Below are 15341 nucleotides of genomic sequence, written 5' to 3'. Positions count from 1 at the left end.
AGGTGGTGGATGGTTGTATGAGCAGCCGGAACAGTGATGGTCAAAGACCATGATCGGCCACATCATACAACATGGCATGTGATGATAATGATATCACCAGTTAAGTGTTAGAGCATTTATAGCACAGGAACAGACCATTCGGCCCACAATGTTGTGCTGACCCGGCTAAAAAGCAAATCAAAAATACCCAAACACTAATTCCTCCTACTACACAATGTCCATATCCCTCCATCTTCTTTACATCCATGTGCAGATACAAACGTCTCTTAAAAGCTTCTAATGTATTTGACTCTACCACCATTCCAGACTGTACAATCCAGGCATCCACGACTCACTGAATGAAAAACTTACCCCTCACATCCCCTTTGAACCTACCCCCTCTCACTTTCAATGTGTCCCCTCTGGTATTAGACATTTCAACCCTGGAAAAGGATACTCCCTGTCTACTGTATTTATGCCAATCATAATCTTATAAACCTCTATCAGACCTCCCCTCAGCTTCCGGTGCTCCAGAGAGAGGAAAACAAGTTTATCCAGCCTCTCATGATAGCACGTGCCCTGTAAACCAGGCAGCATCCTGGTAAACCTGTTCTGCACCCTCTCCAAAGCCTCAAATTGTTTCCTGTGGTGAGGTGACCAGAACTGTATGCAATACTCCAGACGTGGCCTAACCCGAGTTTTATAAAGTTGCAACATAACCTCTTGACTTTTGAACTCAATGCCTCGACTAATAAAAGCAAGTATTTCAGAAGCCTTCTTAACCACCTTATCGACCTGTGTAGCCATTTTCAAGGAGCTATGAACTTGTACCCCAACGTCTCTCTGCTCAGCAACACTGATCTTTCCCTTAACATGTATTCAGTCCTTGAGCTTGAACTTGCCCTACCGAGGTGCAAAACCTCTCATTTATCCGGGTTAAACTCCATCTGCCATTTCTCTGCCCATATCTGCAATTGATCTATATCTTCCTGTGCACTTTGCCAGTCTTCCACACTATCCACAATTCCACCAATCTTGGTATCATCCACAAATTTACTAACCCACCCATCTACACTTTCAGCCTGGTCATTTATAGACATCACAAACAGCAGACGACCTCGCACAGTTCTCTGTGAAACTCCACTAACTACAGACCTCCAGCTTGAAAAGGTCCTTCAAACTCTACCCTCTGCCTTCTATACACAGTCCAGTTCCGAATGCAAATAGCCAATTCACCTCAGACCCAATTCATCTTAAAAGTTCATCGGTTCATTTCATTATCAAGCTATGATATGCAGGATAGAACTCTGAGATTTGTCTTCTCCAGGTAGCCACAAAATAGAGAAAACTGTAGAAGTAGTTGAAGGAAAGACATCAATTCCCCACTCCCCCGGCACGAAACAAAAAAGAAATGAAAACTTCTTCTGGATTAGCCTCCCATGAGGGACTTTGTCAAACACCTTAATAAAATCCATGTATTCAACCTACACTGGCCTAGCCTCATCATTCTCTCTCATCACCTCGTCAAAAAACTCCGTCAAGTTGGTAAGGCATGACCTGCCACGTACAAAGCCATGCAGGCTCTCCCTAGTTAGACCATGAGTTTCCAAATGCTCATATATCCTATCTCTAAGGATGTTCTTCCTAAAATTGACGTGAAACTCACCGGTCTATAGTTCCCAGGATTCTCCCTTGTTCTCTTCTTAAACAGAGGTGAAATATTAGCCACTCACCAGGCTTTCGGGGCCTTGCCTGTGCCTGGAGAGGACACAGATACTGGTCAAGGCCCCAGCAATCTCGTCTCTTGCCTCCTTCAATAATCAGGGGTAACTCCCATTACGTCCGTGGGATTTATCCAGCTTAATACTCAACAGGAGGCCTAACACTTCCTCCTCCTTGACCTCCTAACATACACTCAACACTGATCTCCTGGGCCTCCATATCCTTTTCTTTGGTAAATACTGAAGCAAAGTACTCATTAAGGACCTCACTCACATTCCCCCCCTTATCCTTGAGCAAATCCACCCTCTCCCTAGTTATCCTCATGGTCTTGATTTATGTATGGAATGCCTTCGGATTCTCCTTAATCCTGGCTTTCCTAATTCCATTCTTAGGTTCCTTTCTAGATTCTTTATACTCCTCGTGCGCTTCATTTGATCCTAACTTCCAAAGCCTTACATATTTTTTCTGTTTCTTCTTGACTAACTTCATCATTCCTCTGGACCTCCAAGGTTCTCTTATCTTTCCATCCTGGTCCTTCCTTCTGACAGGAACATATCTTTCCTGTACTCGGTGCAATTGATCTTTAAGCACCCTCCACACGTCTGATATGGACTTGCCAGAGAAAAGGTGTTCCCAATTAACACTTCTTAGTTCCTGCCGAATGCCCTCATAATTTGTCCTACTCCAGTTTAAAACTCTCCCACAATGGCCGTACCCATCCTTATCTATAGCTATCCTGGAAGTTAAGGAGTTGTGGTCACTGTTCCTTGACTAATCACCCACTGAAAGGTCAGTCACCTGGCCAAGCGCATTTCCCGATACCTGTTCAGTAGAGCCCCTCCTCTCATTGGACCGTCCACATATTGATTTAAGAAACCTTTCTGGATACACTTAACAAATTTTGCTCCATCTAGGCCCTTTGCACTAAGAGGTCCCACTTTATATTAGGGAAGTTGAAATCCCCCATGATAACAACCCCGTTATTTTTACACATTTCCTTAATCTGATTACATCTCTGTTTCTTAATGTCCCAGTGGCTATGGGGGAGAAGGGTCTGTGGTACAATCCCATCAGTGTGATTGCACCCTTCCTGTTCTGGGTTCTACCTAAATGGACTCAGTGTCTGACCCCTCCATTATATCTCCTCTGGACGCAGCTATGATATTGTCCCTAGTGCAACTCCCCCCACACCTTTTACCTCCTCCTCTATCTTTTCTAAAACTTTGAAAACCTGGTACATTAATCACCCATTTCTCTCCTTCTCTCAACCAAGTTTCAGTAAAGGCTGCAACATGACAGTTCCCCGTACTGATCCGTGCTCTAAATTCATCACCCTTACCTGTAATACTCCTAGCATTAAAATATGCACACTTCAAACTATCCAACCCATCACACTTGTTACTTCAATTTTGCCTTTCAACACTTTCCCTGACATGTACCTTCTGGTCCGATCCTTCCCTTACTGACCTGTTGATCCGGTTTCCAGCCCCCTGCAAAACCAATTTAAACTCTCCCAAAAAGCATCAGCAAACCTCCCAGCCAGGATATTGGTTCCCCTCCAATTCAGGTGCAGCCACTCCTTCTTGTAGAGGTCACCCCTCCCCCAGAAAAAGTTCCAATGATCCAAGAACTAGAAACCCTGTCCCCTACACCATCTCCTCGGCCACTCAGTCATCCGTCTGTGCTATCACCCCATTCCTACCTGCATCAGCCTGTGGCGTCGGCTGTAATCCAGAGGTTGCTATCCTGGAACACAGACAAAATGCTGGTGGAATGCAGCAGGCCGGACCGCATCCACAGTCGACGTTTCGGGCCAAGACCCTTCGTCAGGACCCTACCCTGGAGCTGCTTCTCTTCAGCCTCTTTCCTAACTCTGTATACTCACTGCGTAGGACCTCTTACCCCTTTCTGCCAATATGCACCACCACCTCTGGCTGCTCCCCCTCCCCCTTGAGAATATCCTGCAGACGCCCCGATACATCATGGACCCCAGCACCCAGGAGGCAACACACCATCCTGGTGTCTCTTTTGTGGCCACAGAATCTCCTTTCTGCTCCCCAGAAGGGGAGTTCCTGACCAACAGACCCCCTCCCCTCCCAGAACACCAGTATGAGTTAAAACACATTCAATACTCATTAAGTTAATCAAGTTAAATTGGAGATTATGTGGATCCTGTACTTGTCTCTGAAACAAAATATGGCGATGTAGAGTGACAGTGAGATCACGACTACATTCTGCTGTCTTGCAGATTGATTCATTACACAGTGCCCTGAGGTAGGATAATGTAAAACAATAACGATGCAGGATAAAGCCAGGGTGTACTGTGCCAATGTATATGTTGTGGTCTGTAAGTCTTGTCCTGGGGCAGGCAAGTGACTTTACCTTCTCACTAAATGGATGGAGAAAGCCCATGGTCAAAGTCAAAGTAAATTCATTATCAAAGTTTAGATATATCCAAAGTAAATACTACCTTGAGATTCATTTTCTTGTAGCTAGTTACAGGAAAATAAATAAATAGTATACATAAACAAAGCCTGACAAACAACCAATATGCAAAAGAAAATCATGCAGAAGATGAGTTGTAAAGACCTTGAAAGTGAGTCAAGGTTGTGGAATCAGTTCAGAGTTACAGTGAATCAAGTTCTCCATGCTGGATCAGGAGCCTGATAGTTGAAGGTAATAGCTGTTTCTGAACCTGGTGATGTGAAACCCAAGATTTCAGTACCTCCTCCCCGATGGCAGCAGTGAGAAGAGAACGTGGCCTGGCTGGCGGGGGGTCCTTGGTGATGGATATTGTTCTCTGTTGGACAGAGCTCCTTGTAAATGTGCTCAATGGTGGGGAGGGCTTTGCCTGTTGTGGACTGGGCTATATCCACTACTTTGTGTAGGCATATCTATTCCAGGGCATTGGCGCTCCCATGCCAGGCCATGATGCAAACAGTCAGGATACTCTCCACGGTGCATCTACAGGCTTTAGGTGACGTGCCGAATCTATGCAAAATCTTTGTGAAGCTTTGTGACCTATGGATGGTCTGTTCCACAGGCTGATACAACACCACATCAGTCTGCAAATCCTCAATGCTCTTTTCCTAGGGAGGAGAGTGGTAGTCTGCAAGCAAAGTGACTGTTGAGGTGTTTTTGGATTGGAACAATGCAACATTTTTGATGCTGATTTGAAAAAATTTTTTTCAGGGGTCAATCCAAGAGCTGACAATTAAATCGGACCCTCAAGCTAGTGAGGAGCAATGTTATGAAGCTGATCCAGATGTAAGTAATGATTCTATCTCAAGCGCTGAACCAACGGGCTTTTTCCTCACCGTGGGCTGTTCCTTTGTTGATGCTGATTATTTTGCTCTAGGGACCTTCAGGAGATGCCAGCGGCGACGGCAGTGGAGATGCCAGTGGAAGGTACATTCATCAGGAACAAGGAGGAGTTAAACTCCAATATGAATACATGTCTCCTCGGCCTGTGAGTAACACTGTAAAGGTTATCTGAAATCTCTTTGCCTTTCCCTTTGATGCCTTTGACTGCTGTGGCCCGAGATCTTGTCGTAGTTAAGCCCAGGCTTTCTTCCATGGATAGGTAATTAAGGCATAGCATTGTGGTTGGAATACAAAGGCCAATTCATCAAATAGACTAAGAATGCAGAGAATGTGAACTCAAATCCCACCATAGCAGTTACAAAGCTGAGAAAACTGATTCCAGTAAACGTGGCCACAAAGCTTTCACAGTTAGTGTAAGATATGCTTCATTCCAGAACTTAGAAATGTAAAGTGAAGGAGCAGCAGCGGTGACCTTTAGCATTTAATAAAGTCAAAGTAAATTTAACCATATAACCATATAACAATTAGGGCACAGAAACAAGCCATCTCAGCCCTTCTAGTCCATGCCAAATGCTTACTCTCACCTAGTCCCACCGACCTGCACTCAGCCCATAACCCTCCATTCCTTTCCTGTCCATATAGCTGTCCAATTTTACTTTAAATGACAATATCGAACCAACCTTTACCACTTCTGCTGGAAGCTCGTTCCACACAGCTACCACTCTCTGGGTAAAGAAGTTCCCCCTCATATTACCCCTAAACTTTTGCCCCCTAACTCTCAACTCATGTCCTCTTGTTTGAATCTCCCCTACTCTCAATGGAAAAAGCCTATCCACGTCAACTCTATCTATCCCCCCCATAATTTTAAATACCTCTGTCAAGTCCCCCCTCAACCTTCTATGCTCCAAAGAATAAAGTCCCAACTTGTTCAACCTTTCTCTGTAACTTAGGTGCTGAAATCCAGATAACATACTAGTAAATCTTTTCTGTACTCTCTCTATTTTGTTGACATCTTTCCTATAATTCGGTGGCCAAAACTGTACGCAATACTCCAAATTTGGCCTTACCAATGCCTTGTACAATTTTAACATACATCCCAACTCCTATACTCAATGCTCTCAAGGCCAGCATACCAAAGGCTATCTTCACCACCCTACCCACATGAGATTCCACCTTCAGGGAACTATGCACCATTATTCCTAGATCCCTCTGTTCTACTGCATTCTTCAATGCCCTACCATTTACCACGTATGTCCTATTTTGATTAGTCCTACCAAAATTACATCCTTCCCATAAAACAATTTGTCCCAATCCACTCTCTCTAAATACTTTCGCATCTCCTCAAAGTTAGCCTTTCTCCAATCAAAAACCTCAACCCTGGGTCAAGTCCTATCCTTCTCCATAATTATATTGAAACTAATGGCATTGTGATCACTAGACCCGAAGTGCTCCCCAACACATACCTCTGTCACCTGACCTATCTCATTCCCAAACAGGAAATCGAACACTACCCCTTCTCTAGTTGGTACCTCTATGTATTGCTGCAAAAAGCTATCCTGCACACATTTTACAAACTCCAAACCATCCAGCCCTTTTACAGTATGGGCTTCCCAGTCAATATGTGGAAAATTAAAATCTCCCACAATCACAACCTTGTGCTTACTACAAATATCTGCTATCTCCTTACTAATTTGCTCCTCCACTTCTCGCTCACCATTAGGTGGTCTATAATACACCCCTATAAGTGTTACGACACCTTTCCCATTCCTCAATTCCACCCAAATAGCCTCCCTAGACGGGCCCTCTAATCTATCCTGCCAGAGTACCGCTGTAATATTTTCTCTGACAAGCAATGCAACACCTCCCCCTCTTGTCCCTCTGAATCTACCACACCTGAAGCAACAAAATCCAGGAATATTTAGTTGCCAATCACTCCCCTCCTGCAAACATGTTTCACTAATAGCTACAACATCATACTTCCAGGTATCAATCCATGCTCTAAGTTCATCCACCTTTCTTATAATGCTCCTCGCATTAAAATAAATGCACTTAAGAAATTTTCTACCTCTTACTCTCCATTTATCACTAACGGTGCAAACAACTTTACTATTTTCTTTTTCTTCCTTCTCCCCTACATCTGTTCCTACACTCTGGTTCCCCTCCTCCCTTGTATCTAGTTTAAATCCACTGGACCCTCTCTAACAAATCTACCTGCAAGAATATTTGTCTCCTTCCAGTTCAGATGTAAACCGTCCTGCCGGAACAGGTCCCACCTTCCCTGGAAAAATGTCCAATTATCTATAAATCTGAAGCCCTCCCTCCTGCACCATGTCTTCAGCCACATGTTGATCTGCGCTATCTTACTATTTCTAAACCCGCCTGCACGTGGCACTGGTAGCAATCCTGAGATTGCTATCCTAAGGTCCTGTCCTTTAACTTGCCGCCTAACTCCCTAAACTCACCTTTCAGGACCTCCTCACTCTTCCTACCCACGTCATTGGTCCCTACATGGACCACGGCATCTGGCTGCTCACCCTCCCTCTTGAGAATACCGAGAACTCAATCGAGATATCGCAGACCTTGGCACCAGGGAGGCAACAGACCATCCTGGGTTCTCGATCTCTCCCACAGAACCTCTTATCTGTCCCCCTAACTATCGAATCCCCTATCACTACTGCTCTCCTCTTTTCCCTCTTTCCCTTCTGAGCTGAGGGTCCAGTCTCGGTGCCAGAGACGCAACCACTGCAACTTGTCACTGGTAGGTGGTCCCCATCAACAGTATCCAAAACGATGTACTTATTATTGGTGGGAACAGCCACAGGGGTTCTCTGCTCATTCTGTCTATTTCCCTTCCCTCTCCTGACAGTCACCCAGCTACCTGTCTCCTGACTCTTAGGGGTGACTATCTCCCTGTAACTCCTCTCTATTTCTGCCTCTGCCTCCCAAATGATCCGAAGTTCATCCAGCTCCAGCTCCAGTTCCCTAACTCAGTTTGTCAGGAGCTGCAGCTGGATGCACCTTTTGCAGGTGTAGTTATCAGGGACGATTGTGCTCACCCTGACTGCCCACATACTGCAAACGAGCACTCGACTGCCCTACCTGCTGCCTCCATTACCTACTCTTAAGGTAATTAGATTTATTAAAGAAACTTACCCAGCCTTACCTCACTGGGAGTGAAGCTCTTCCTCAGTCTCTGCTCGCCAAAGCCTCTGGAGCCTAAGCCTTCCTACTCTGTCTCCCACTACTCTGTCGCCCGCTGCAATGTCACTTGTATAATAAATTTATTATACAAGTACGTATATGTCACCATATACAACCCTGAGATTCATTTTCTTCGTGGCATACTCAATGGGATACTCTGTCGTTTACCCCATGGAATCATACAGCCCATGATGCAGAAGGGGACTACATAACCCATTGTTTCGATGTTAATCAAAAAACCAATATTGATAGGGAGCATCAGTTTCCCAGGGTAGAAATGTCTAATGCTAGAGGACGTGCATTGAAGGTGAGAGAGGGTAGGTTCAAAGGGGGGTGTGAAGGGTAAGATCAGAGTGGTGGACGCCTGGAATGCACTGCCTGCTATGGTGGGAGAGACAAATACATTAGGGCTTTTAGGAGATGTTTGGATAGGCACATGGATGTAAGGAACATGGAGGGATATGGACATGGTGTAGGTAGGAGGGATTAGCGTTTGGGTGTTCTTGATTTGCTTTTTAGTTGGCTTGTCTCAACGTTGTGGGCCGAATGGCCTGTTCCTGTGTTATACTCTTCTATCTCCTATGGTTCCCCTTTGCTTCAACCACTCTTTGAAGCAGAGAATCAAAGTTCAAAGTACGCATATATTACCGTATACCACCCTAAGGTCCATTTTCTTGCAGGCATTCACAGTAGAACAAAGAAATGTAATAGACTCAATGGGAAACTACACAAAAAAAGACTGGTAAAAAAGCTAATGTGGAAAAAAGACAAACTGTTCAAATACATACAAAAAAATATCATAATAATAATTAAATAATGCTGACAGCCTGATTTGTGGAATCGTTGAAAGTGACCAACCACAAACAAGAGAAAATCTGCAGATGCTGGAAATTCAAGCAACACACATCAAAGTTGCTGGTGAACGCAGCAGGCCAGGCAGCATCTCTAGGAAGAGGCACAGTCGACGTTTCAGGCCGAGGCCCTTTGTCAGTCCTGCACCTCATGAACCGCCTCTGAACCCTCTCCAGTTTCAGCACATCCTTTCTAAGATAAGGGGCCCAAAACTGTTCACAATACTCCAAGTGAGGCCTCACCAGTACTTTATAAAGTCTCAACATTACGTGCTTACTTTTGTATTCTAGTCCTCTTGAAATGAATGTTAACATCATATTTGCCTTTCTCACCACAGACTCAAACTGCAAATTAACCTTTAGGGAAGCCTGCACATGGACTCAGCAGTCAATTTGCACCTCAAGTTTTTCTGCTTTCTTTCCATTTAGAAAATACTCAACCCTTTCATTTCTTCTACCAAAGTGCATGACCATACACTTCCCAACACTGTATTCCATCTGCCACTTTTTTGCCCGTTCTCCTAATCTGTCTACATCCTCCTGTAGCTTCTGTACTTCCTCAAAACCACCTGGCCCTCCACCTATCTTCATATCGTCTACAAACTTTGTAATTAAGCCATCAATTCTGTCATCCAAATCATTGATATATACAACATGAGAAGAATTGGTCCCAACACAGACCCCTGTGGAACACCACTAGTCACCGGCAGCCAACCAGAAAGGCTCCCTTTATTCCCACTCTGCCTCCTGCCAATCAGCCACTCATTGAACCTATCTATGCTAGAATCTTTCCCGTAATACCATGGGTTCATAGTTTGTTAAGCAGATCGTGTGTGGTGCTTTGTCAAAGGCCTTCTGAAGTACACAACATCAACTGATTCTCCTTTGTCTATACTGCTTGTTGCTTCTGCAAAGAATTCCAACAGATTTATCAGGCAAGACTTTCCCTTGAGGAAACTATGCTGACTATGACCTATTTTAACTTGTGCCTCCAAGTACCCTTCCTTATTCTTAATAATTGACTCCAACATGTTTCCAACCATTGAGGTCAGACCAACTGGCCTATAGTTTCCTTTCTTCTGCCTCTCTCCTTTTTTGATTAGTGGAGTGACATTTGGAAGTTTCCAGTCTTCCAGAACCATTTGAGAATCTAGTGATTCTTGAAAGATCATTACTAATGCCTCCCTAATCTCTTCAGCCACCTCTTTCAGAACTCTGGGGTGTATACCATCTGGTCCAGGTGACTTATCTATCTTCAGACCTTTCAGTTTCCTAAGAATGTTCTCTCTAGTAATGGTAACTTCACACACTTCATGACCCCTGACACCTGGAACTTTCACCATACTGCTAGTGTTTTCCACAGTGAAGACTGATGAAAAATACTTATTCAGTTCATCCGCTATTTCATTGTCCCCCATTACAACCTCTCCAACATTGTTTTTCAGTGGTCTGATATCCACTCTCGCCTCTCTTTTACGGTTTATGTGTTTGAAGAAACTTTTGGTATCTTCTTTAATATTATTGGTGAGCTTATTTTTGTATTCCATCTTTACCTTCTTAATGATTTTTCAGTTGCCTCTTCATTTTTAAAAGCTTCCCAATCCTCTAACTCGCCACTAATCTTTGCTTTATTATGTCTGCCATCTCTTTGGCTTTGACTTCTCCTGTTAGCCATAGTTGTGTCACCTTTCCTTTAGAATACTGCTTCCTCTTTCTGAATTGCTTCCAGAAATAGCCGCCATTCTGCTCTGCTGTCATCCCTGCCAGTGTTCTTTTCCACTTAATTCTAGCCAATTCCTGTTATACCTCTGTAATTCCCTTTATTCCACTGCAATACCAATACATCAGACTTTAGCTTCTCCTTCTCAAATTTCAGGGTGAATTCGATCACATCCCCTAAGGGTTCCTTTACCTTAAGCTCTGGTTCATGGCACAACACCCAGTCCAGAATAGGTGATCCTCTAGTGGGCTCAGCCACGATCTGCTCTAAAAAGCCATCTCGTAGGCACTCTAGAAATTCCCTCTCCTGTAATCCCGCACCAGCCCGATTCTCCCAATCTACCTGCATATTGAAATCCCCCATGACTACTGTAGCATTGCCCTTTTGGCATGCATTTTCTATCTCCTGCTGTAATTTGCAGGCCTCATCTTGCTTCTGTTTAGGGGTCTGTGGTAGTAGGCAGCCATTGATCCCAGGGGATTGTGGGTTTGTGCCTCTGGTGGACTGTGTCCTCTCCAGGGTGCAAGCCTGGGCGGGAAGATTTGAAGAACCGGCTGTTGCCCATGCAGTGGGTTCCCCCTCTCCACGTCACTGATGTAGTCCAAGCGCCGATACGGCTTGGCACCAGTGTCCTCACAGAGGTTGCCAGAGTGAAGTTGTCAACCCCGACTCCGGATTTCTTCCTCGGGGTTTACTCCCGAAGCCTTCCCCATGGGTGGGAATGGCTGCAAGGCAGTGGAAGTTTAGAATCAGAGCTTTCCTTCTTCTAGGCGGGCTGCCGTCCGAGGCTGACGAGCCCCACCTGCCCGAAGCAACTGGTTTTGAGGCGCCAGTGGTCCGCCTTTGCCCCTTCTCTTGTCAGTAGAGATATTTGCACCGGGCCTAGTAGCTAAGCCACATGGGAAGGCCAAGAGTTGGACTTGATTGTCAGAAGCTGTTAGTCGCACGCCATTTGGAGCTCTTTACAGGTAGTGGGAGCATGTCCCCACCACCACCCCCGGCTATGACAAACTTAGGAACCAGGGGTCTGTATACAACTCCTGTTGGGATATTTTTACCTTTGCAGTTCCTTACCTCCATCCACAATGATTCAGCACCTTCTAGTCCTATGTCACCTCTTTCTAATGACTTGATTTCATTTTTTACCAACAGAGCAACACTGCCCCCTCTGCTTTCCTGCCTGTCCTTTTGATACAATGTGTATCCTTGGATATTGAGCTCCCAGGAGCAGGGAGGTACTACTGCAGTTGTACAAGGCCTTGGTGAGACCACACCTGGAGTATTGTGTGCAGTTTTGGTCCCCTAATCTGAGGAAGGACATTTTCGCCATAGAGGGAGTACAAAGAAGGTTCACCAGATTGATTCCTGGGATGGCAGGACTTTCATATGATGAGAGACTGGATGAACTAGGCTTATACTCGTTGGAATTTAGAAGATTGAGGGGGGATTTTATTGAAACATATAAAATCCTAAAGGGATTGGACAGGCTAGATGCAGGAAGATTGTTCCCGATGTTGGGGAAGTCCAGAACGAGGGGTCACAGTTTGAGGATAAAGGGGAAGCCTTTTAGGACCGAGATGAGGAAAAACTTCTTCACACAGAGAGTGGTGAATCTGTGGAATTCTCTGCCACAGGAAACAGTTGAGGCCAGTTCATTGGCTATATTTAAGAGGGAGTTAGATATGGCCCTTGTGGCTAAAGGGATCGGGGGTATGGAGGGAAGGCTGGTACATGGTTCTGAGTTGGATGATCAGCCATGATCATACTGAATGGTGGTGCAGGCTCGAAGGGCCGAATGGCCTACTCCTGCACCTATTTTCTATGTTTCTATGTTTCTATGTTTCTATAATGTTTCAGCCATGACTCAATGATACCTACATCATACCTGCCAATCTGCACCTGTGCTGCAAGTTCACCTACCCCTTATTCCATATACTACGCACATTCATATACAACACTTTCAGTCCTGTATGCACCCTTTTTGATTTTGTCCACCTTTTACGTTGCATCTCATCCTGTTGAGTGCATTTTTGCTGTATCAACAGCCTCTCCTTACAGCACATTGCCTCTGTTTGTAAACCAGATACCTCATCTTCAGCACTATAATCTGCCTTTCCTACGATACTTCTTGCATTGAAATATACGCAGCTCAGGACACTAATCACACCATGCTCAACCTTTTGATTCCTGACTTTGTCTGAGGTCTTACCAACATCTGCCTCCACAAACTCTCCACTAACTGTTCAGGCACTCTGGTTCCCATCCCCCTGCAGCTCTTGTTCAAACCCCATCATGCAGCATTAAAAAACCCTCCCGCTAGGATGTTAGTCCCCCTCCAGTTCAGAAGCAATCCATCCTGTCTGTACAGGTCCCACCTTCCCTGGAAGAGAGCCCAGTGATCCAAAATTTTTGTGTCCTTCTCCCCACACCAACTCCTTAGCCACGTATCAAACTGTATAATCTTCCTAGTTCTAGCCTCACCAGCACGTGGCACAGGTAGCAATCCTGAGATCATAATGCTGGAGGTCCTGCCCTTTAACTTAGCACCTAAAGTGACCTTGTCACTTGTCCTGCCCATGTCATTGGTACCTACATGGACCACGACCTCTGGCTGTTCACCCTCCCACTTAACAATGTTGAGGACTTGATCCGAGATGTCCCAGACCCTGGCACCCAATATCTGGGAATCTCGTTCTTCGCCACGGGAACATCCTGTTCATTCTCCTAACTAACAAATCCCTTATCACCACAATCTGCCTCTTCTCCCACCTTTCCCCTTCCCTTCTAAGTAATAGAAACATAGAAAACCTACAGCACAATACAGGTCCTTCGACCCACAAAGCTGTGCCGAACATGTCCTTACCTTAGAAATTACCTAGGCTTACCCATAGCCCTCTACTTTTCAAAGCTCCATGTACCCATCCAGGAGTCTTTTAAAAGACCCTATTGTTTTCGTCTCCACCATTGCCGCCGGCAGCCCAATCCACACACTCACCACTCCCTGCTTAAAAAAAACTTACCCCTGACATCTCCTCTGTACCTACTCCCCAGCACCTTAAACCTGTGCCCTCTTGTGTTAGCTATTTCAGCCCTGGGAAAAAGCTTCTGACTATCCACATGATCAATGCCTCTCATCATCTTATACACCTCTATCAGATCACCTCTCATCCTCCGTCACTCCAAGGAGAAAAGGCTGAGTTCATTCAACCTAATCTCATAAGGCATGCTCCCCAATCCAGGCAACATCCTTGTAAATAGTATAGGAGTAGGGATGTGAGAGGGTTATGAGAGGGTTAACATATGAGGAACGTTTGACCGCTCTTGGACTGTACTCCTTGGAGTTTAGAAGAATGAGGGGGGATCTCATAGAAACATTTTGAATGTTGAAAGGCATGGACAGAGTGGATGTGGCAAAGTTGTTTCCCATGATGGGGGAGTCTAGTACGAGAGGGCATGACTTAAGGATTGAAGGGCGCCCATTCAGAACAGAAATGCGAAGAAATTTTTTTAGCCAGAGGGTGGTGAATCTATGGAATTTGTTGCCACAGGCAGCAGTGGAGGCCAAGTCATTGGGTGTATTTAAGGCAGAGATTGATAGGTATCTGAGTAGCCAGGGCATCAAAGTTTATGGTGAGAAGGCGGGGGAGTGGGACTAAATGGGAGAATGGATCAGCTCATGTTAAAATGGCAGAGCAGACTCGATGGGCCGAATGGCCGACTTCTGCTCCTTTGTCTTATGGTCTTCTGGTCTTATGGTCTAAATCTCCTCTGCACCCTTCCTATGTTTTCCACGTCCTTCCTGTAGTGAGGCGACCAGAATTGAGCACAGAACTGAGTCATGGAGGCTGAAGGTGTCAGAGACCTGAATACTGTGACGTTCCTCTGTTCGGTCATCTCACCACCACCGCCCCCCACACCCCGCCGCCAGGAGTATCCAAAGTGATATACCTGTTGTTGAGGGGATGGCCACTGCATTGGGTACTCCTCACTGGCTCCTTAACCCCTTTCCGCTTGCTGACTCTCACCGAGTTTCCTGTGTCCTGCACCTTGGGTGTGACTATCCCTCTATATATCCTCTCTATCACCCCTTCAGCCTCCCCACTGATCCGGAGTTCATCCGGTTCCAGCTCCAACTCCTTAATGCGGTTTGTTAGAAGCTGCAGCTGGATGCACTTCTCACAGTCAGGGATCAGGGATACTGGAGATCACCCTGCCTTCCCACGTCCCGCAAGAAGAACATTTCATTATCCTGCCTGGTATCCCACTGTCCTAGCTGAGCAGGTATAAAGACGGGAAGAAAAAACTTCTTTTCTTTCCTTTGCTTCCTCTGAGTGAAGCCTCTATTAGCTGAGGCCCTTGAAAATCAGAAGCTTACAGATCACCATTCTGACTATGTCCACTCTGATGATGGCCACTGTGCTTGCCCCTCTTTCCTTTAATTTGCTCTTACTAATCAACCCCAAACAGTGAATGGTCACAGGTCAAAGCTCTATTACACTGCCGAGACCCACTCCTGCCTTTATCCTTGGGCAGTGGACATGATT

At 45.4% G+C, this 15341-nt stretch overlaps 1 protein-coding gene across 2 annotated transcripts in view; it reads left to right on the top strand.

Annotated features, from left to right (window-relative positions):
- Window positions 1-15341, top strand: part of LOC140194776 (collagen alpha-1(XV) chain-like) — a 333668-nt gene that overhangs the window by 133544 nt on the left and 184783 nt on the right. For both annotated transcript variants that reach the window (XM_072252059.1, XM_072252067.1), the window contains exons 4-5: window positions 4894-4968; window positions 5060-5170. In XM_072252059.1, coding sequence (XP_072108160.1) covers window positions 4894-4968; window positions 5060-5170 — 186 coding nt within the window. The remainder of the gene's footprint in view (window positions 1-4893; window positions 4969-5059; window positions 5171-15341) is intronic.

This window comes from Mobula birostris, chromosome 1, assembly GCF_030028105.1.
Source record: "Mobula birostris isolate sMobBir1 chromosome 1, sMobBir1.hap1, whole genome shotgun sequence".
Classification (NCBI taxonomy): Eukaryota; Metazoa; Chordata; class Chondrichthyes; order Myliobatiformes; family Myliobatidae; genus Mobula; species Mobula birostris.
Note: the sequence above shows the minus strand (reverse complement) of the source record. Positions and strands in the feature narration are given on the sequence as shown.